This window comes from Vidua macroura, chromosome 36 (assembly GCF_024509145.1).
Source record: "Vidua macroura isolate BioBank_ID:100142 chromosome 36, ASM2450914v1, whole genome shotgun sequence".
NCBI classification, from domain to species: domain Eukaryota; kingdom Metazoa; phylum Chordata; class Aves; order Passeriformes; family Viduidae; genus Vidua; species Vidua macroura.
Genome location: NC_071606.1, coordinates 1,034,770 through 1,055,000, shown reverse-complemented (window position 1 = coordinate 1,055,000; position 20,231 = coordinate 1,034,770). Strand labels below are relative to the sequence as shown.

Sequence of the window (20,231 nt, the reverse complement as noted above, 5' to 3'; positions counted from 1 at the left end):
GGGTTTTTCTCTGTTGAGCATTGGCCTGGCCGTGTCCTTGAGAGAGCCTGGGCAAAGGAGCCTGGAGTCCCCAGACCCTGGCCTGAGGCGTCAGCACTGCCCCAGCAGTGCCCATGGCCTGTCCCTGCTGCAGCCCTGGCACTGCCACCCCCAGGACTGTGCCCGGCCCCGAGAGCACTCAGGCCCTGCAGCAACACCAGGGCCACCAGGGCAGCCGGGCAGTGGCACAGGAGCAGCACTGGCACCACCAAGTGCTGCTGCTGCTGGGCACAGCTGCTGTGCCAGCACTGATCTGCCCCCAGCTCTGCACACAGACATTGCTGCTGCAGCTCTAGAGAAGGCAACAAAAGGGGCATCTCTGCAAAAAACTTTGCTGGGAGATCCTTGAGTTCCTTTAAAGCCACCATGAGCCCAGCCCCTCATTGACACAGTCTGTGGCTACAGGGAAGGGGGAGAGAAACAAAATGAGAAATGTCACAAGGAATGGCTTTTCTTTGTGGACAATAGGTGAAAACTAATATAAAGGTAAAAAAACCCCACAACCAAACCAACAAGAAGTATCAAAGATTACTTTTATTCCAAGTGATTTAGAGTTTATTACAATTGATTTGCCAGCACTTTAATGATCCTGAAATCCTCCAGTCATCCATCTCCACACTGCAGCCTTGAGCTCCTGGTTCCTCAGGCTGTAGATGAGGGGGTTCAGGGCTGGAGGCACCACCGAGTACAGAACTGACAGTGCCAGTTCCATGCATGGGGAGGAGATGGAGAGAGGCTTCAGGGAGACAAATGTGCCAGTGGTGACAAACAAGGAGAGCATGGCCAGGTGAGGGAGGCAGGTGGAAAAGGCTTTGTGCCCTCCCTGCTCAGAGGGGATCCTCAGCATGGCGCTGAGGATCTGCACATAGGAGAAAACAATAAACACAAAACATCCGAGTCCTAAACAGGCACTAACTGCAATGAACCCAAGTTCCCTGAGATAGGATGTGGAGCACATGAGCTTGAGGATCTGAGGGATTTCACAGAAGAACTGGCCTAGGGCATTGTCCTGGCACAGGGGCAGGGAAAATGTATTGGCTGGGTGCAGCAGTGAAAAGAGAAAGCCACTGGCCCAGGCAGCTGCTGCCATGTGGGCACAAGCTCTGCTGCCCAGGAGGGTCCCGTAGTGCAGAGCTTTGCAGATGGGCATGTAGCAGTCATAGCACATGATGGTAAGAAGGGAGAACTCTGCTGAAATGAAAAAGACAAAAAAAAATAGTTGGACTGCACATCCTGTATAGGAGCTGGTCCTGGTGTCCCAGAGGGAATTGTGCATGGCTTTGGGGACAGCGGTGCAGATGGAGCCCAGGTGGCTGAGGGCCAGGTTGAGCAGGAAGAAGAACATGGGCGTGTGCAGGTGGTGGCCGCAGGCTCCGGCGCTGATGATGAGGCCGTTGCCCAGGAGGGCAGCCAGGGAGATGGCCAGGGAGAGGCAGAAGTGCAGGAGCTGCAGCAGCCACGTGTCTGCCAGTGCCAGCAGGAGGAAGTGGCTGATGGAGCTGCTGTTGGACATTGGCTGTGGCTGGGCATTGGATTCTGCCCTGTGGAAAAAGACAGTGATGAGTTAGAGGAGATACCTGTAACCAAAATGAAAGCCATTTTTCCACCTCATGACTCAGCAGGAGTTTCTCCAATAAAGAAACAAAGCTTTTACTGAAGCTCCCACTCTGTCCATGACAGGAACTCCTGTGCCAGTCTGGGACATCCCGGCTCTTTGGCAGCCTGGGGACTCCTGGGATGTCACCGTGGAGCCCCCGTGAGTGCCTGTGACAGATCGGTGCCTTTGCAACCCAAGGTGCCCTGGGATGTCACCATGGAATGGCTGTGACTGCCTCTGACCACACGGCTCTTTACCATCTCCAGAAGGCCCTGGGAGGTCTCCATGGAGCCCCTGTCTCTGCCTGTGACATTCCAGTTCTTGAACAGCCTGGAGACTCTTGGGAAGTCCCCATGGAACCCCTCTGCGGGCCTGTGGCAACTCGGTTCCTTCCTAGGCAAACATCACCAGCCCCCTGTTGCTATGGTCAGTTTCCATGGCAACCTTCTCCAGCCCCCTGTTCCTATGGTGGGGTGGTTTTGCATGGGAGGCGCTTATGGAAGAAATGCAAAGAGAAGCTGCTAGCAGTTTCCTCCATGTCTGACACAAAAAGCAATCAGTAATGAGCTTTGAGAATTGACAATCTGTTAAAGCCCTGAGAAAGCTGATAAGCCTCTGTGAACATGCATGTAAAAAAGGAAAAATCCTGGGAAATCCCTCTTTGTTTTCCAGGTGCAAAGAGATAACTGGCCAGCCTGGCGCCCGTCTTGGCCTGGGACGGGCCAGGTGGCCCCTGCCGCAGGCTGGGCTCCTTCCTGGGGAGCCCACCAGGCCCCATCAGCTGCCGGGCAGGGGGAGGAGAGGCCGCGGGGCCGAGGTGTTAGCGGCTGCAGCTGCCAACATCTTGCCCTGTTACTTCTAAGGCTCGCCCTGCTGCTCGCCCAGGCCGAGCCAGGATCCGCCAGGCCCCAGGAGCAGCCCCGGGCTGGGCCAGCTCAGCCAAGATTCTGCCTCTGTTGAGATTCGCCCACAGCCACCGGGCAGGGGGAGGAGAAGCCCCCGCTCGTTGTGCCGGCTCTGGCGATGCCGAGATCCCGGCTCGGCTCCGGCCGCCACCCCCGGCGGCCGCGGCTCCGCCCGGCCCCGCTCGCTGCGGCGGCGCTGGGAGGGGATCCCATCCAGGGACCCCATGGACACGAACTGGGGGAACCCCGGGCCGGGCTCCGACAGCGCCACGGGCAGAGAACGCAGGGCCAGGAGAACTGGGGGGACACGGAGATTTAGGGGCTGGGGGGTCACGGGAGAAGGAAAGGGGGGACGGGAGAGCTGGGAACGGGGTCTGGGGGTTCCAGGATTAAGAAAAGGGGAGGCTGGGGTGGGTAGAGGTGGCACGGGCGGGGTTAAGGGGCTTCCTGTATCCAGGAAAGGGAGCTCCACGGTGTCCCCATTCCCAGCAAAAGGTGCGAAAACCCAGGATGGCTGGGACTAGGGGTCCCGGGTGTTTTCGGTGTTGAGGAAAGCAGGGGCTGGGTGCTGGGAAAGGCAGGAATAGGGGTCCAGGCGGTCTGTGGGCGAAGGAAAAGGGGGCTCTGGGGGCTGAGAGAGGCGGGATGGCCGGGAAGGGGGTGCAGGGGTTGTTGGTGCCGGATAAGGGGGTGCAGGGTGGAACCCACGCCGGGAATGGGGGTGCGGGGGGGATGGCGGCGCCCAGGAATGGGGGTTCAGGGGCCCCTCGGTGCTCCGGAACGGGCGATCAAAGAGTCCCGGTGCCGGGGGTCCCTCTCACCTCTCGCCGCCCCCCCCCGGAGCCCCAGGAGCGCCCCCAGCCCCAGCGCTGGAGCCATCGCTCTGCTCCGCTGCGGCCCCGCCCCCAGAGCCGCCTCCGGCCCCGCCATTGGCGCCGCTCTTTGCTGCCCGCCAATGGCAGCCCGAGGCTGCAATGACGTCACCGGGCACCGGGCAGATCCCGGCGGCGCAGGGCGGGAAAGGCCGAAGCAAAAGTGCCCGAGGGAGCGAGGGGGGAGGGGACGGGGGAATTCCAGAGAATTCCCCGGGATCCCCTCCTGGCATCCCCCGGCAGCTCCTCGGCCGCTCCCTGCGGGACCCCCGGGCCGGGCTGGGCTCAGCTGCCGGGCCCTGCGCTCCAAGCCTGCCTGGAACCCGCCGGCTTCGGCCCGAAGCGGGGCAAGCCCCGCCATCCGCGTGTGATAAATTGAGGCGAATAATTTGATTCAGCCTTTTTAAGGTCAATTAGAATTTTATTAATTACAGCAAGCAGTAGCAAGCAAAACAGCGCTGGGTGGGTAGGGGTCTCCAAACCGCCCCTCCTGCAGTGTCCCACACTGCAGTGCCCCACACCCCACTCCCTTATTCAGTCTCTTTTATAGTTTCTTGGAGGTTTCTTCATTCGTGTCTCTTGCGATAGCGGTGGGCGTAGCTTGAGCATCTCTCTGCGTCGTTTCTGCGTTGTGTCGAGGCAGGTGATCGCTGATTTCACAATCGGCTCCGGACAGTGATGGGCGTACCCGGAGCACTCCTACGTTGTCTAGTCCGGTGGCCGTTGCCTGGTGGTCGCTGATTTCATAATCAGCTCCGGCCATCCCCCGACATCCTTAGCCTGTGTCTGCAAAAAAGCTACGAAAAGCCCCCTATATGGTGATTAATCATACTTGTAATCTTGCGGTTTTGCAATATGCCTATAGCCTTGTGGTTTGTAGCAGTTGCTTTTTTATTGTTCTCCCCTATCTCCTAACAAGCAGGCTAGTCCCTTATACTTTAATTTTTATATTTCCTCCTTTAATATTCTAATTCTTTTGATGAACAAACAAGTTACCACAGTTTATTACACGCGGATCCATTTTTTCCTGCGGCTGCGGCTCCCAGCCCCGGCGGAGCAGGAGCGGGCGCTGGGACTGCGATCCCTGGCTGGCGATTCCCTTCTGTGCCTCTCGCTCTTCTCTTCCTTTCCTTGGGGCGATCACAGATCCCAGAGCGGCTGCAGAGCCCCGTGCCCAGGCCGGGTTTCCCAGCAAAGGGAGGCCTGGGGGTGAGGTGCCCCGGGCTGGCCGGGAATGGGGGTCCGGGGGTGGCCGGAGTCAGGGAAACGGGGGATCCAGGGGCTGCCAGAGGAGGAGAGCCGGCAAAGGGAGTGCAGGGGATGTCAGGGCAGGATAAGGGGGTACAGGGGGTCCTGGAAGTGGGGAAGGAGCTGCGGGGGGGTCCCGCAGGACCCCAGGAATGGGGATTCCAACGGGGTCCCAGGGGGGCTCCCCGAAGCCGCTCCCAGAGGGGAGCAGGAGCTGGGGCAGGACTCTGGGGAGAGAAAAGGGGGTGACCCCGGCATGGGGGGACATGGGGGAGTCAGACGCGCTCCCAGGGGGGACACGACCCCCGGACCCTCCTCCCCTTCTCCCGCAGGGGAAGCTGAGCCCCAGCCCAGCAGACGAAGCCCAACACGAAGCCCCCGAGCCCCGGCAGCATCTTGGGGGGCGTCCGGCTGCAGCTCCAGGGGTGGGAGGGGCAGGATCTGGGAAATGGCAGTGGCTGCTGGGAAGGGACCGGTGTGGACTGGGACAGGCTGGGATGGACTGGGACACCGGGATACAGCGGGACACACCGCACCCAGGACTGGGAGCCACAGGGAGCAGGATCAGAGCACACTGGGACCCAGCAGGATCAGAACTGGGGCAACAGGGATCATAGTGGCACCAACCCGGATTGATTGGGAGTGGCTGAGAGTGACTGGGATCATACTGCTGGAAACTGGAACCTTACTGGGCTGAGTAGATGTGACTGGGAATGACTAGGAGTATGCTGAGGTCATCTGGGATGTACTGGGAATGTCTGTAACTGTACTGGGGGTGACTGGGAACCCACTGAGAGCAACTGGGAGTGACTGAGTCTACGCTGGGGGCAACTGGGATTGATTGGGACCATACTGGGGAAGACTGGGATCATACCTGGAGTGACTGGGTCTATGCTAGGGGCCGCTGAGAGCAACTGGAATCATACTGGGAGTGACCAGGATGATACTGGGAACATAGTGAGTTTAACTGAAAGTGGCTGGGCGTGACCTGGGGGGAACTGGGGGAACTGGCTGAGCTGGGGCTCAGGGCTGTTCTCCCCCAGGGCTGCCCCGGGTCCTGCTGCCACCCCCAGCCCACAGAGCCGAGGGACAGGGGACAGCCGAGGGACAGGGGACAGCTGAGGGACACGGACAGGGGACAGCTGAGGGACAGGGCACAGCCGAGGGACAGGGGCGTCTCAGTGCCGGCCGGGCAAAGGGGTAAAAGGACGTCTCAGTTCTCAGGAATGGGAGTGCAGGGGGGTCTCAGGGTCACAGAAATGGGGGGGGGGGGGGGGGCAGGGACGTGGAGAGGTAGAAGGGAGTTGTAGGGAGTTGTGGAAGAGGGGACAGTGGGAGCCACGCCGCTCCGGCGCCTCCTGAACTCGCAGCACCCTCCTGTCCCCTCCTGTCAGGGAGTAGTGCAGAGCCAGAAGGTCCCCCCTGAGCCTCCTTTTTTCCAGGCTGAGCCCCTTTCCCAGCTCCCTCAGCCCCTCCTGGTGTTCCAGCCAGGGTAGAATACTAGTGCTACCCCAAGAGCAATGGATAGGCCTGCCAGGGGTGCCTTTATCACCACATTTGAAGCTTTCCTAAATACTTGGAGAAAAACTCTTTAGAAAGCACCAAAGTCAAGTCAGTAGCTCAAGTGAGAATCGCCTTTGAAAATCGCTGCGGCTCGGCCCGGCCCCGCCCGGCCCGGCCCCGCCCGGCCCCGACGATCGGGTGCCGTGGGTGCCTGGTAACCGCGAACGCGGCGGCGGCGGCGGCTGTGACGTGCGGGGCTGCTGTGCTGCGGAACAGCTCAGTGGCCACAGACCGCGCTCCTGGCTGCTTGTGCCAGCCTGGGCTCGTGCAGGCGGCTACACTCGCCATTCAAAGCGAATTGTTCGCAGAGCATTGGTCTCTGCAAAGGATTCCTGAACACGCAGAGCATTGGTCTCTGCAAAGGATTCCTCAAAACGCAGAGCATTGGTCTCTGCAAGGGATTCCTCAAAACGCAGAGCATTGGTCTCTGCACAGGATTCCTCAAAACGCAGAGCATTGGTCTCTGCAAAGGATTCCTCAAAACGCAGAGCATTGGTCTCTGCACAGGATTCCTGAACACGCAGAGCATTTGTCTCTGCAAAGGATTCCTGAACACGCAGAGCATTGGTCTCTGCAAAGGATTCCTCAAAACGCAGAGCATTGGTCTCTGCACAGGATTCCTGAACACGCAGAGCATTTGTCTCTGCAAAGGAGTCCTGAACACGCAGAGCATTGGTCTCTGCACAGGAGTCCTGAGAGCTTGGTCTCTTCTAACTATTATTAATGTTCAGATTTTTAGCTCCTGGTTTCAGTAGGATCCATCTCTGAATTGCACAACATAGCCATATAGTTCAAGTAAAGCCCAACTAGAGGCCTGACCATACTAGCTACTTACACCAAACAAGCATTTAGCTACTTTCAAATGCTATAAAATTTTTAGCACCAGTATATGCCTTGAATCTGCCAGGAATTGGGTTCTGGATTTTGAGAGTTCCATTGTTGCTCCTTCCAGTTTCGTTGAGGCTTTGTCGCTCATCTGGGATATCCTCCCTTCAAAATGGCTTCTGGATTCCCAAAAAAGACACCGACACCTCGTCCTTGGTCCAGGGAAATGCTGAAGTCTTTTACTGTAAGTAGCCACTGGGGCTGTGTTAAGGCTGGAAATTCCCCTCGCGTCCCTCCTCTCCCTGCCCCTGTTGTCCAGCAGCGCTGTGAAGCTGCAGACCCCCTCCCCACCTCTTTGTGCCCTGCTCCTGTTGGTAGGGGCTGTCCTGGTGCAGTAGGGAACGCCGTGTGTTGCCTCAGGCTCTTGCCTGGCTGTGCCACCGGAGCCAAGTTAAACCAATGTGCAGCTGAAGCCCGGAGCGTGTGTTCTCTCCCTTTCCCTTTGCCACAGCAATTCCTTCTGTCAGGCTGGGCACTCACCTGTGCTGCTCTCACCAACCTGCCCTTGGGCACCTGGGCATGTTGGTGGGGGGAAGCTCAAGCTCTGCCCAAAGCCTTGAGAGACACGGCTGGTCCCAGCTAGAAGAGGTTCCAAGCCAGCTGTTCTCTCTCGTCTCCTGTGTGGGCGCAGATCCAGCCCTGCAGGCAGCACTGGAGTCAGGGCCACAAAGGTCCCTTGGGGTCTGGAGCTCCCTGGACTGAAGATGCCCCACTGCTGAGGCTCTGTCAAGGAGATCCCTCTGTTTTCTTGTCTGGAGGGGCCTGTGAGCCCAGACCGAGAAAACAAATGCTGATGAACAGAGAGAAGGAAAACTTGGACACATTTCTGTGCACCTCACTCTTGCTACAACGTTCCTTTCTTGCCTCTCTTGGACTCACACAGCAGGGACATCTCCTTGCTGGGAGTTCTGAGTGTTGTGCAGGGATGGGGTTAGGGGAGTTGTGAGAGCTCCTCCCCACTCTCTGAAAAGGTCACTGCCTCAATCCAATGAAACTGAAGAGGAAACAAATGCCCAAAGAGCAGGTGGGAGTTCACAGGACAAACACTCTCTGTCATTCAGGATAATTTGAGCAAGTCTGGCCCTATCTAGATGGTACAGATCTTGGAAGCAAAAATAATGACCTTTCTTAAGTGATCTTCTTTTTCATCTACTTTTGAAAAGGTCTTCTTGGTCCTTTTTCCTGGCTCCCCATTTTTCTCTTCTCTTGGCTTGCTGTTCTTCTCTGGCTTCTTGATTCAAGGCATCAGAAGCAGTCCTGCACTGATTGCTTGATTGCTGATTTGTTGTATTGTGTTTTATTATGTTTGGTTATACTGTTGTTCTTGCCTATGTTCTAAGAATGGTTCGTCCCTGTTACTCCCCCATATCCCTTTGGTTCAACCCCTGTCACTCCTCCCTAAGCCTGCCCCTTGACTCAGCAGAACTGCTGAGTCATTCCTGAGTCCCCTCCCTGGTGCCCTGTCCATCACTCGGCAGCCCATTCCCACCACCCAGAAACTTCCATCAGGAGCGTCGAGTGATTGGATCAGTACCAGGGACCCCTCTCCTACTTTCCCCTAATAGGTTGTTATCCCTATCCATCCCCTTGAAAGCCACTCCCCAGTTCTACCCCATTGGTTGTTCTCCCCTTCCACTCCCCCCTTTATAAACTGTTGCAGAGTCCCTCTCGGGGCTCTCGTTGGTTGGCTTCTGTTGAGTTTTGATGGAGCTCCTGGAATTTCTAATAAAACCCCGACGTTCACCCCCAAAGAGAGTCAGCCTCATCCTTCAGTGGGTTAGCCGTCCGGTCACTCCTCTGGAGGCACTCCTGGAAAACCCTGCAGGGAACCGAAGGCAGTGATTTCCACCGTCGTCGTGTCACCTGGCCAGGTCACTCGAGCGGCTGCCGAGTGGACACGACGGCATGAAAGAGCTCGTGTAGGTCAGGCGCAACCTGCAGGCAGAGCTGTGAGCCCAGAGCAGTGACACTGCTGTGCCTCTGTCTTCATGCCTGTCACTCTGGTGGCTCTGTCACCTGGCAGCCGTTCCCTGCCAAAGGTGCTTTTGTGTGGAGGTTTGAACAGCGGTGCTGGGGCCCTGGCAAGTGCCATCTCAGTGCTGTGATCCGGAGGCTTGTTCATACAGAAGGGTTTAGGACATGGCATGGAAGGGAGGAAGCCTTGCAGGAAAACAGAGGCTCTTTCCAACAGCATGCTGCCACCTCTTAGCGCTGTTCTTCTCCTGACTCGGTTGGAGAGGCAAAGGTAGAGGGCAGTTCTGAGCCAACTGATGTTTCTACACCAGGCCAGAGGTGCAGGAGCTTTTTGGGTGCAGCTGTTTCCTCATCTTCTTTTTGCTGCTTAGAGTCAGTTTAACACTTTGTCCTATTCTCAAACAGTGGGAATATAGAAACCTAAAGAGGAATGTCCTGTGTTCCCTAGCTCCATGTTCCTTAGAAGGGACTTAGGAATTATTTAACATCATTAAAATTTAGAGTAAAAATTATGGTGGCCTAGGGCAGTTCTCTGGATGACCCAAGTGACACAAGAGCTTAATGCCACTGAGATAGGTTTTGCAAAGTGCACTGGTGCCTTTAAAATGCGACATATTAGTAGAACTTAGTGTTCATTTTAGGGTGGAATAGGTAAACTGATGCCCTTGAAGGGTTATAGGAAACGGTTTTTCTTCTGCCATGGGGATGGCACTAAATGTCCTGTGCTGAGCTAGTTTCTTTTCCTGCAGGATTATTCCCACCAGCTCGTCTGCATAACTGAAAGCGAAAGGATAGTTGTGCCAATTCGGGCCATTGGTGGCCGAACTATCCTGACCTTCCCTGAGCAGCTGGACTTCTCGGCCTGTCCGGTCAAGTACAGCACCCAGAAGACTCTGCTGGTTCGCAATGTCGGTAACCGGGCAGCTCATTACCAGCTGAGCACCCAGAGGTGAGGATCTGTCCTTGTGCAAAACACCTTTGGGTGATAACAGGGCTGGGAAAGAGCAACAAAAGGAAGCAGAGCGTGGCAGCTGCTGCCCTCTCTTTGTGTTGCAGTCCTTTCTCCGTGGTTCCGACCACGGGAACTCTGGGCGCTGGCGACAGCATGCGGGTGACAGTGGGATTTCACCCGCTGACGACCGGTGACCATTCCGGGTGGCTGTGCTGCAACACCGGTGAGTGCTGGGCCCTGCACGGGGCACAGGACACTTCTCCACCATCGCTCCCCGTCCCATCCCATGGGGATTGTCCCATCCCCCTCCATTCCCTCCAGAGGTCCCTCCCCTGTTCCAGCTTTACCCCAAAGAAAACAGAGTTTTCTGTTGTGTTAGCAACTGTTGTGTTGATAACTGTTCTCTGTTGTTTGATCAACTGTTCTGTTGTGTTTATCAAGCCCCTTGGTGTTTAGGGGCTTGATAAAGTGGATCCCCTCTAACAGGGCTAAGATTTTTGCACTCCTGTTTTGCTGGGAGTTGCTGAGTGGAGGAAGGAGGAACCCTGATTCTGCACGACCGTGAGGCTGTGCCTGGGTGAAGTTTTGTTTTATTCCTGGGCAGTGCTGTATGCGAGGTGTGAGGTTTCCATCAGACTCTCTCCAGTGCAATGTGTTTCTTGCACACCTCTGTCCCGTATGCTGCTTCTCCACTGGCTTGTTGCAGACCCTTTTTCTATGTTGCCCTTCCACATATATTTAGTTTCTGTCTAATAACATTTCCAGGCCCTCGAGTTCCTGTTTGGTGACAAATCAAGACAAATTTTTCCTCGTCCCCATTTCCCAGGCCGTTCAAGCTGTTGCAAACCTCTCACATCTATCTCACATTTGATTTCTAGACTGAGGAATCCCATTCAGTCTTCATGTCGAAGCTGTTCTGTACTTATTAATCTTTGCTTTGTCCCTTTTTTATTTAATTTGCAATGCTCCAGCTTGGGTTTTGGGATCAGAACAATATAAAATATTTCACGACTGATGCAGCTGTGGGTTTGGACAGGGAGATGATGATGATTTTCACGGTGTTCATTTTGTAGTAGTTTGTCATATTGCAGAGCCAGGCTGGTTGTGTTTCCTCACCTGTGTCCCCTCCTGCTGTGGGCTGTCACTCCACTTGTTCCTCTGGGCCTCCTTTTGCTGCCCACATGCCCCCAGGTGTATTTGCTGGTCAGCAAGAAGGGATGCAAGGGATCAGGAGAGACAGGAGTCTCGTGGGATGCCCAGGGCAGACCCTGGGCAAGCCAGGACTGAACTGGGCTCCTCAGCGTCACCTGAAGGACTTTGATGCAGAAATCCCGGTGATCTGAGTGGGTCACTGGAGCACATTGACAAATCTCACTGTACGTACTGTCAGCTTGGGGTCAAATCTGCAAAAAACACTCTCAGAAATCAGGTGTTTAAGGAGGTGCCCAGGACATCCTCACGCTGTACCCCCAGAGCTGTCAGGATGTGATAAATGTACTGATCCATGGAACTGCTCATTCAGCTAAAAGCTGTGACACTTTCTTCTGTGACCTGCAGTTTGCTCTGGTCCTTGTGCTTCCATCAACAACTGAGCTGAGCAAAGACTCCCCTTTGCTTTGTTCCAGGTGAAGAAACTATCCACACAGAGCTCCACGGAGAAGCTGGAGCTGTCCGTGTTGGGTTGAGCACAAATTTCGTGGAGGTTGAGACGACTTTCATCACCATGTCCAACCACGCTACCATGTTCATTAAAAACAGGAGTAACGTCACGGCTCACTTCCAGTGGAAGGCTTTTCCTACTGAGGAAGAGGAGAATAAAGAGAAGAGGAGGTTGGTCTGACAGATCCATTTCAGTGAGATACACGGCCCACGGCTAAAACTGACGTGTGGCCTCAGGGGGGTGTTGGTGCTTTTGAGTGCTTTAGGCCAAGGAAACCATGCCTGGCTCTCAGGTGTGTGTCCCTGCTGGCTTCAGGAGCTCAGCACTTAGCATTCCAGTTCCACTTCTACTCCAACCAAGGATGGCATTTTGGGAAGGAAAGGTTGGTTGCAATGACTGGATTTCCTCAAGTTCTCATTGGGCTTTTGCCTCTCTGATCTTCTTCCTCCATGGCCTGGCAACATCCTTCAACAGCTCACCCTCTTTCCAAAGGTGATACACCCTCTTTTTTCCCCTTAGTTCCTTCAGAAGCTCCTTGCCCATCCAGGCTGGTTGTCTTCCCTGTCAGCTCGCCTTTCAGCACACAGGGACAGTCTGTTCCTGTGCCTTCAAGACTTCTTTCTTGAAGTATGTCCATCCTTCCTGGACCCCTTTGTCTTTAAGGGCTGTTTCCCAGGGTTCTTGCCAAATCAGTCTCTTGAACAGGCCAAATCTGCCCTCCAGAAGTCCAGAGTGGAAGTTTTGTTGATGCCCCTCCTTGTTTCACCGAATATTGAGAACTCTGTTCTTTCACGGTCACTGTAGCCCAGACAGTGGTGAAGAGATGAAGTTCATTTAGTCATTAGGGAACTTCCTGGTGATATCCCTGCTGTACCTGGACCCCAGGGAGGCAGCAGACTGCCCTGTGGAATGGATCCAGTCGATCTACAGGGCCCTCAGCTCCCCTTAGAAGGGAGTCACCTACTAGCACTACCCTTCTTTTCCTCTTAATGCTTGAGGCTGTGACCTGTGTGACAGAGCAAGTGCAGCTGGGAGACTCTCCAGGCAGAATTTTTTCTGTAGTGTCATCTGGCAGAGCCTCTGGAGCCAAGCCTCATACCTATTCTGTCAGGGCACCTGGGTAGGTGGTGGGGGTCAGGACGGAATTTTATGACCTCCCCAGCAGAGACCCATTTCCATTCCCCACTGTCTCCTAGGTCTCCTCCTTCTGCCTGATGCCAAGAAGGGCAGGGCTCCTCTGGCTCCTGCTGAGCTTCTCTCAGGGTTGGACGGCTGTAACTCCACCAGTTTATTTCTGTGTCGCTCTCCCTAATGCTCCTCAGCCTTTCCACTTCTTCCTTAAGCTCTGCCACCGGGCAGAGCAGATCATTCAGCTGCCCACACCACACGCAGGTGTCTTTTGCATTTCCTCTGGTATTAACACCAGGCTCAGACCCTCCCTGCAGCCAGGGGCCTGGACAGCTGCGTCCTTCCTGGGGGGTTCCGTTTGACTTAGTGCACTCCTGCTGGCAGCAGCAGCAGCAGCAATGGCTTTTCATCATTTGTAAACCATAGCTGGGAAAAAAAAAAAAAAAAGCTGAAAGAAGAAAGAAAGAAAAAGAAAAAAAAAAAAAAGGCGAGCACCTCGCAACCAGCAGAAAGACACAACCCACTACACAAGGAGGGTGGGTGGCTGCACCCTTTCTGCTCAGCCTGCTTGTGCCAACTGCCACGCAAAAACTGAAAAAACACCAGGCCAAAACTGCTGGGCCAAAACTGCCAAGCCCCTGGTTGCTGCGGGCCAGGTCGCTTGCAGTCCCAGAGCCATTTTGCATTGCCTGCAAAGGACCAGGAGATGGACCCTTGCCCACCTGTATGGCTGGTGAGAGGGTCCTTTAGTGCCCTGGGCTTCTTGGTTTTCCACTGTTCTCTATCTCCTCATCCAGTCTCTGACTTCCATACAAGCTCTGCGTGTTAACAAAAAACCCCATGCCCTTCTCTGCCTACTTCCCTGGGCTGTTTATTTCCATTTTTTCCCACTTCCCTGCCTCAGCCCGGACCCCAGGTGATCCACTTTCCCCTCAGAAGCAACTAGGTTTCCCCAAAGTAAACTTCAACCTGGTTTTGGTTTTGTGGTTTTTTTTTTTTCCAATTACATCTGTTTTCATGCCAGTTTGTGTCCTAGACTGCCACCAGGACATTTTGTTCCTCCTTACTTCCAGTCTTAGGCATGGTTCAAGGCCAGTGTTCTGCTGTCAGAGCAGCTTTTGAGATCTCAGAGCAGAGAGGACTTTTTTTATGAGAGGAGGTAGTGCAGGATTTCCCTCTCAGGACATTCTGCTACCATGCACTGGGATGGGACCCAAAAAGCTCTGGATCATGAGAAGGCCTCTCCAGGAGTTTGCTGTCTCCCTCCTGCACAACAAAGTCCCTTCCCCTCTCAGAGCCTCTGTTTTCATGCATAAAGCCTTGAATGTCACTGAAGGGGTGCGGTGCCTGAATTCATCAATTTCCATTGGGATGCTCTTGTGAAAGGCAGAGTGGGGAACAGGGCAGGTCCAAAATGGAAGAAACAAAGAGTGATGCTGGTAAGACGTAGCTGCAACCCAGCTTCCTCTCCCCTTGCCAGGGAAGTCCTGCTCCATGATCTTTATCTGCCTCCCCCGAGCAGCTCAGTGGTAGGAAAAGCCACTTGAAGTGCCTGGTGGATTCTCCCTCAGTTTTGGCAGAGGCTTTGAGCCAGGAGGTTCTCTTGAGGGACCCTGGCTTTGGAAACCTCTCCCGAGCTTGCAAGTGTGGAGTAAAACTACCTGCTGTGCCAGTGAACAGCAAGTTATCCTCTGATCCATGTGGGACCCTCATGGCTTGGGGTCAGCCCTTGCTGGGGAGCTGCTGCTGCTCCTCCCCAAGTGCTTTGCCCTCCTGCACTCACACTTCCCTCTGCAAATATGTGGCTTATTAAACAATCTGCTGGCCTTGTCTCTCCTGTGGCTGCAGGCAGTGTCGTTTTCTTCAGCCATGGACAGAGATGTGGCCGGAAGATTTGACGGAGGAGGAAAAAACAGAGAAGGAGAAGGGCTCTTGTGAAGATTACACTGCCCTCCCGAGCAACACGGTCCCGGAGGAGATAGCAAAGGTGCAAGAAGACCCCATGCTGTTCTCCGATGACATTTTTTCCATTGAGCCAGTGGTAAGTGATAGCTGAGAACCCCGTTTTCCTCCTCCTCCTCTTCCTCCTCCTCCTCCTCTTCCTCCTCCTCCTCCTCTTCCTCCTCGTCCTTGTCCTCATCCTCGTCCTCGTCCTCCTCGTCCTCCTCGTCCTCCTCGTCCTCCTCGTCCTCCTCGTCCTCCTCGTCCTCCTCGTCCTCCTCGTCCTCCTCCTCCTCGTCCTCCTCCTCCTCGTCCTCCTCCTCCTCGTCCTCCTCGTCCTCGTCCTCATCCTCCTCGTCCTCCTCATCCTTCTCGTCCTCGTCCTCATCCTCCACCTCCTCCTCCACCTCCTCGTCCTCCTCCTTGTCCTTGTCCTCGTCCTCCTCGTCCTCGTCCTCCTCATCCTCCTCGTCCTTCTCGTCCTCGTCCTCGTCCTTGTCCTCGTCCTCCTCCTCCTCCTCCTCCTCGTCCTCGTCCTCCTCGTCCTCGTCCTTGTCCTCGTCCTCCTCGTCCTCGTCCTCCTCGTCCTCCTCATCCTCCTCGTCCTCCTCGTCCTCGTCCTCATCCTCGTCCTTGTCCTCCTCCTCCTCCTCCTCCTCCTCCTCCTCCTCCTCGTCCTCCTCGTCCTCGTCCTCCTCCTCATCCTCCTCCTCCTCCTCCTCCTCCTCCTCCTCCTCCTCCTCCTCCTCCCTCCTCCTCCTCCTTCTCCCACCCCCCCAGATGCGGTCACTCGGCAGATGCTCAGCTGGCCCAATGTGCTGGGAGGGAGGACATGGAGTTCTGGTGCAGCTGCAGAGCTGGCTGCTAAAAGCACTTCTGCCCTGCAGGCTCTGGGCAGGGCTGGGAGCCTGACAAAGCCGAGCTCTGCTGCCAGGGCTCGAGCTCAAGGGCGCTCCGTGGGTGTCCTTGCCGTGTCCACAGGGAGCAGTTATTGTAGGCAGGGGCTCCCCCGACACGTGGTGCCTGGGGCTCAGCAGAGGGTGCTGGAGTTGGGTGTTCAGCAGAGGGTGTTGGCTGTTCACATACTGACCTCAAGCTTGCCACGGTTGGCTGGGAAAAGGAGGCCAAATTCAGCCCAAGGTTAATCACAGAAATGCCAATCCCCTCCTGTAACCACGCCTTGCACTGTTTCTGAGTGTCCCTTCCAGTGTCCTCTGTGAGCCTGGACACAAGGCTGGAAGGTTTAAATGGGCCTTTTGAGTTCTCCTGCACACAGGGACAAGAAAACCTTTTCCTTTTCTGTTTGTGCAAGCAAACCACCACATCCTCCCATCATCCAGAGCCCTGATTCTGAGTACTGGCATTGTGAGAGACGATGAATGCCTGGTGTCTGCACAGTGCAAAATCCCTTCTCACCTTGGAGTAAACCCCAGAATAATCCCCACCTCTGCTTTCTTTCAAAACAGGTTCAACTAATATTTTTATTTCCAAGGAAGGGGATCATGTTCTCTTCTTGTGAAGAGCCATGAGTGCGCAGTGGCAGTTACATCCCACTGCAGCTGACAGCAGCATGATGTGACCAAGGGCTTGTGTCAGAGCAGTAGCAATATTGTGGAGAGTGAGAGCTGATCAGCTGAGCACTGAGAGCTCCCAGCGGTGTGCTGAGCTGGCTTTGGAGTGTTTCCTTGGGCTCCTTGTGTTGTTCACTCATCACCGATGCTCTAAATAAAGGCTTGCAGGGCTGTGGTGGAAAACAAGAAATGCGCAGTTTGAAGAGAAATGTTTTGCTGTCCCTTTCTGCTTTAGGAGGGAGTAATTGGGCCGAATTGTTCGGCTAAAATCAAGGTGACCTTCAAACCCCTAGAGGAACTGGAGTACCAAAGTGTGGCTTACTGCAGCATCTCAGGTACAGCTCCTTTCCCCTGCTTCTCTCACCCTCAGTGCAGCCATGGTGCAAGCCTGAGCCCACTGGGCTCCCCTGTAACTGCTGGGAAGAGTCCCTGGTCAGCAGGGCAGTGCTGGCACACCCCACTGGCCCTGCAGCTTCCAGGGAGTCTCCAGGCCCAGGGCTCAGAACACCCCTGTCTGGGTTACTGATCCCAGAACAACCCAGGCAGTGCAGGGAGAGGTTTTCATGCCATGGCTTTGCCAGCTTTTCCTCAAAAGCCAAAGAGCTACAGAGCAGAACAGCTTTAGTGAGCAAGCACTAAGCCCCCCCATGGCCACTGACCTCCAGGACGGGTCCATTTGGCATGGATCCATCATCAGGTGGTGGGAGCTGAGTTAGAAATGGGCTCCCTGACCCTGGATCACTCCCACTGCCCAGACACCGCCAGAGCAGAGGTGGCTGAGCCCCGCTGAGCCCAGGGTGTTTGCAGAAGGAGCACCCTTGGCCAGCACCCGCTTCTGGCCCTGTCTGGGAATTGTCACCTTGCAGCTCAGTCTGTGGAAATGAAACACAGTGCTGAGTGCCAGAAGTTGAGGACTTTGGCAACAAAGTCGTGTGCTACTGGGCCGGGTAGTTTGGCAATTGCCAAACTCCTTATGAGCTCTGTGCCTGCACTGAGTGGATTTCAAAGCTCCTCTAAGTGCATGGGAAGGAAACCACAGAATCATAGTAAGTTCAGGACGGAATGGACCTCAAAGGCCTCTGGGCAGGGACACCTCCCACTAGATCAGGGAGCTCCAGGCCCATCCAGCCTGCCTTGGAACACTTGCAGGGCTGGAACCTCCACAAAGCCCCTGGGAAACCTGCTCGAGTGTCTCACCACCCTCACAGTAAAAAATTTATTTTCTTTCAATTGATACCCGTGCCTCCTTGGCCTGTCACTACAGGAGATCAGAGATGTTTGAAACTCAGCAGACTGGTGGCTAAGATTGGAAACCAGCCCAAGGAATGGGTTAGAAATTGCAAGTCAGCCCCAAGGGATATCTCCTGAGGGAACAGAAGGGTCCATATCTTCTCCTGCAGCATCAGGAGCTGGTTGCATCCAGCTCAGAGTCAGGGACTAGCACGGAGGCAGCCTGGAAAATGCAGTGTAACAGAGGGAATTATTGTGCTGAAATGGACATCTCACATCTCTCCCTAGGCTGTGAGAGGAGGCTGCCCCTGTGCCTCACAGGGGAAGGCCACGGACCTTTGGTTGAACTCAGCTGTCGTGCACTGAACTTTGGGAACGTTCCTGTCAACACCCCCCGCGTTTATGAGGTGAGCAGCAGGGCTTGGGATGGATCCTGATGGCTCCTGAGGCAGCAGCAAGCCTGGTGGAGCTGTGGAATTCCTGCCAAGCTGGGCAGTTGTGAGCAGGGAATATTTGATGCACTGGTCAAATCTGGGGCCGTCTGAAAGGTGCGTCTGTTGTTCATGAAGCCCCAGTCCCTTCTTGGGGGATCAGCTGGGAGGCTTCCTGCAGAACAACCCCTTGGCATATGAAATCAGCACTAGGTCAAAAATTTGCACGTTCAGAGGCTTTTGTGGCAGGGCCAGACACAAGGCACCTTTGTACTGGGCTGTTCAGAAGCAGCTGGAACAACCTGGCTGTGTTTGAGCTTCACTCCACTGCCAACAGCTTCCAGTCAAGTGTCTCCTGCTTATTCCTGGAAGCCACAGGAAAGCCATCCAGCCTCCTGGCTCAGTGCTGGCCCTTGCAAAGGGCTTGGGAGTTCTTTCCCTTGCTGACCAGTCCCTCACCACACTTCACCTTGGTGCATCTCTGACTCTGGAGAGAGAAAAGTGCTCCTGGGAATAAAGCAAAGGATTTTTCTACCTATTTGCCTCCCCACCAATAGTGTCGAGTTTGGAAAAAAAAAAAAAAACCACAGAAACAAACAAAACAAAACAAACAAAAAAAAAAAAAAACCACAACAAAAACCAAAGGGAGAGCAACTGAAAGAGGTAGAAAATGAGGCACTGCATCATGCCAGACACTTTCAAAAGCTTGGCTGTGGAAGGGAAAGACATGCTGAACTTTCCTACCAAAGATGATGCTGTCTATACATTTAGATGCTGATCCCTGATAATCAATGTATTGTTTTCATGACATGGGAAAAGGTGAATGAGTAGATGGCACTGCTGGAGCTGTGCTGGCTGGGGCAGCAGCAGCTCTGTGGTGATTCACTACGCAGCTGCAATCACCCCACATTGCTCTCAGGGCCAGGTCTGAATGAGCTTGGTGATGCTGAATAGAGGTGGAGTGCTCTGTGTCCATGGGACAACCCCGGGGTTATGGACTCCACTTACGTGGAGTTACCGCGGCTTTGCTTGGAAACCCAAAGGCAGAACTTGTCCTCTTGTATTTTTTTGTTGCTTCTGCCATTCAGCAGCACAAAGCATCGTCTGCCTTTTCTGGGTGTGAATTGCATCATTAGACAATAACTGACGAGAAGGGAAGAGTCCACATCTATTTCCCTTTTGCTTTCTTGCTGCTGCAGGTGAAGCTGATTAACCAAGGAGCTATTGATGCTCCCTTCACCTATATCCGTTCAACTGCAAACGTGGGCTTCTGCTTCAAGTTTGCACCCGAGGAGGGCATCATTGCACCAGGTGGGACCCAGACGATCCAGGTCTCCTTCAGTGCCACCGTGCTGGGGAGGTTTGAGGAAGAATTCCAGTTCAGTGTGGCTGGATCTCCTACGTCTGCAATCCTGACTATCATGTAAGGGCTCTGAGAGCTTGGTGGGCACATCTGTGGCTGTCTCTGGGACATCCCCCACCTTCCTCATTTTGGGGTTGAGCAGAGCAGGTTGTGCAGGTGTTTCCTGAGGTCTTAATTTCTGCTTTGATCCTGGAATTGCCTTAGTGTGAGGATGCCTCCTGCCCTGTGTGGGTAACCTGGAGCTGGAAGGACTCCTCCCTGCAGGGATCTCCCTCTGCCTTGGACCATGGCAGGCAGTGGGATGGATCAGCTTTGGGCAGTAGCTGCTCTGAGATGTCCCCCCTGAACAGCCAGCAAGGTCCCCAGGGCTTTGGAGATGGGCCAGCCTGGGTGATTCTGCACCAGCAGCAGTGTTTGTAAGAATTCCCGTTAATAATCCATCCCAGATGGGCAGCACAGCCTCACCTCACCTCTCACAGCCATGCTGTGGGGCACAAGCCGTGCTCCCAGCTCCTGTGCAGAGTGCTCTAGCAGAGCACTAGATCCTTTCCACAGCCGGGAAAGGGCTGATGTGGGAGACTGGGAACTGTCCCAAGGACTTGGGCGTCATCCCACGGGCTGGTGCCATGGCAAGAGGTGACCTTATTGCTCTCTACAACTTCCTGAAGGGAGGCTGTAGACAGCTGGGGGTCGGTCTCTTCCACCGGGCAGCAACGGGCAGAACAAGAGGACACAGAGTCAAGCTCAAGTCAGGGAAGGTACAGGTTGGATATTAGGAAAAAATTTCCACTGAAAGAATAATAAAATACTGGAATTGTCTTCCCAGAGAGGTGGTGGAGTCACCATCTCTGGATGTGTTTAAAAAAAGACTG

General features: G+C 54.7%; 1 protein-coding gene and 1 long non-coding RNA gene across 2 annotated transcripts in view; one reads left to right on the top strand and one right to left on the bottom strand.

Annotated features, from left to right (window-relative positions):
* Positions 1-20,231, bottom strand: part of LOC128821200 (zinc finger protein 208-like) — a 1,118,338-nt gene that overhangs the window by 86,176 nt on the left and 1,011,931 nt on the right. The window contains exon 16 of the mRNA XM_054002161.1: positions 19,825-19,831. Coding sequence (XP_053858136.1) covers positions 19,825-19,831 — 7 coding nt within the window. The remainder of the gene's footprint in view (positions 1-19,824; positions 19,832-20,231) is intronic.
* On the top strand, positions 9,937-11,749 carry LOC128821219 (uncharacterized). The gene is made up of 3 exons (XR_008441047.1): positions 9,937-10,032; positions 10,140-10,258; positions 11,661-11,749. It is a non-coding gene; the product is annotated as an uncharacterized LOC128821219 (long non-coding RNA).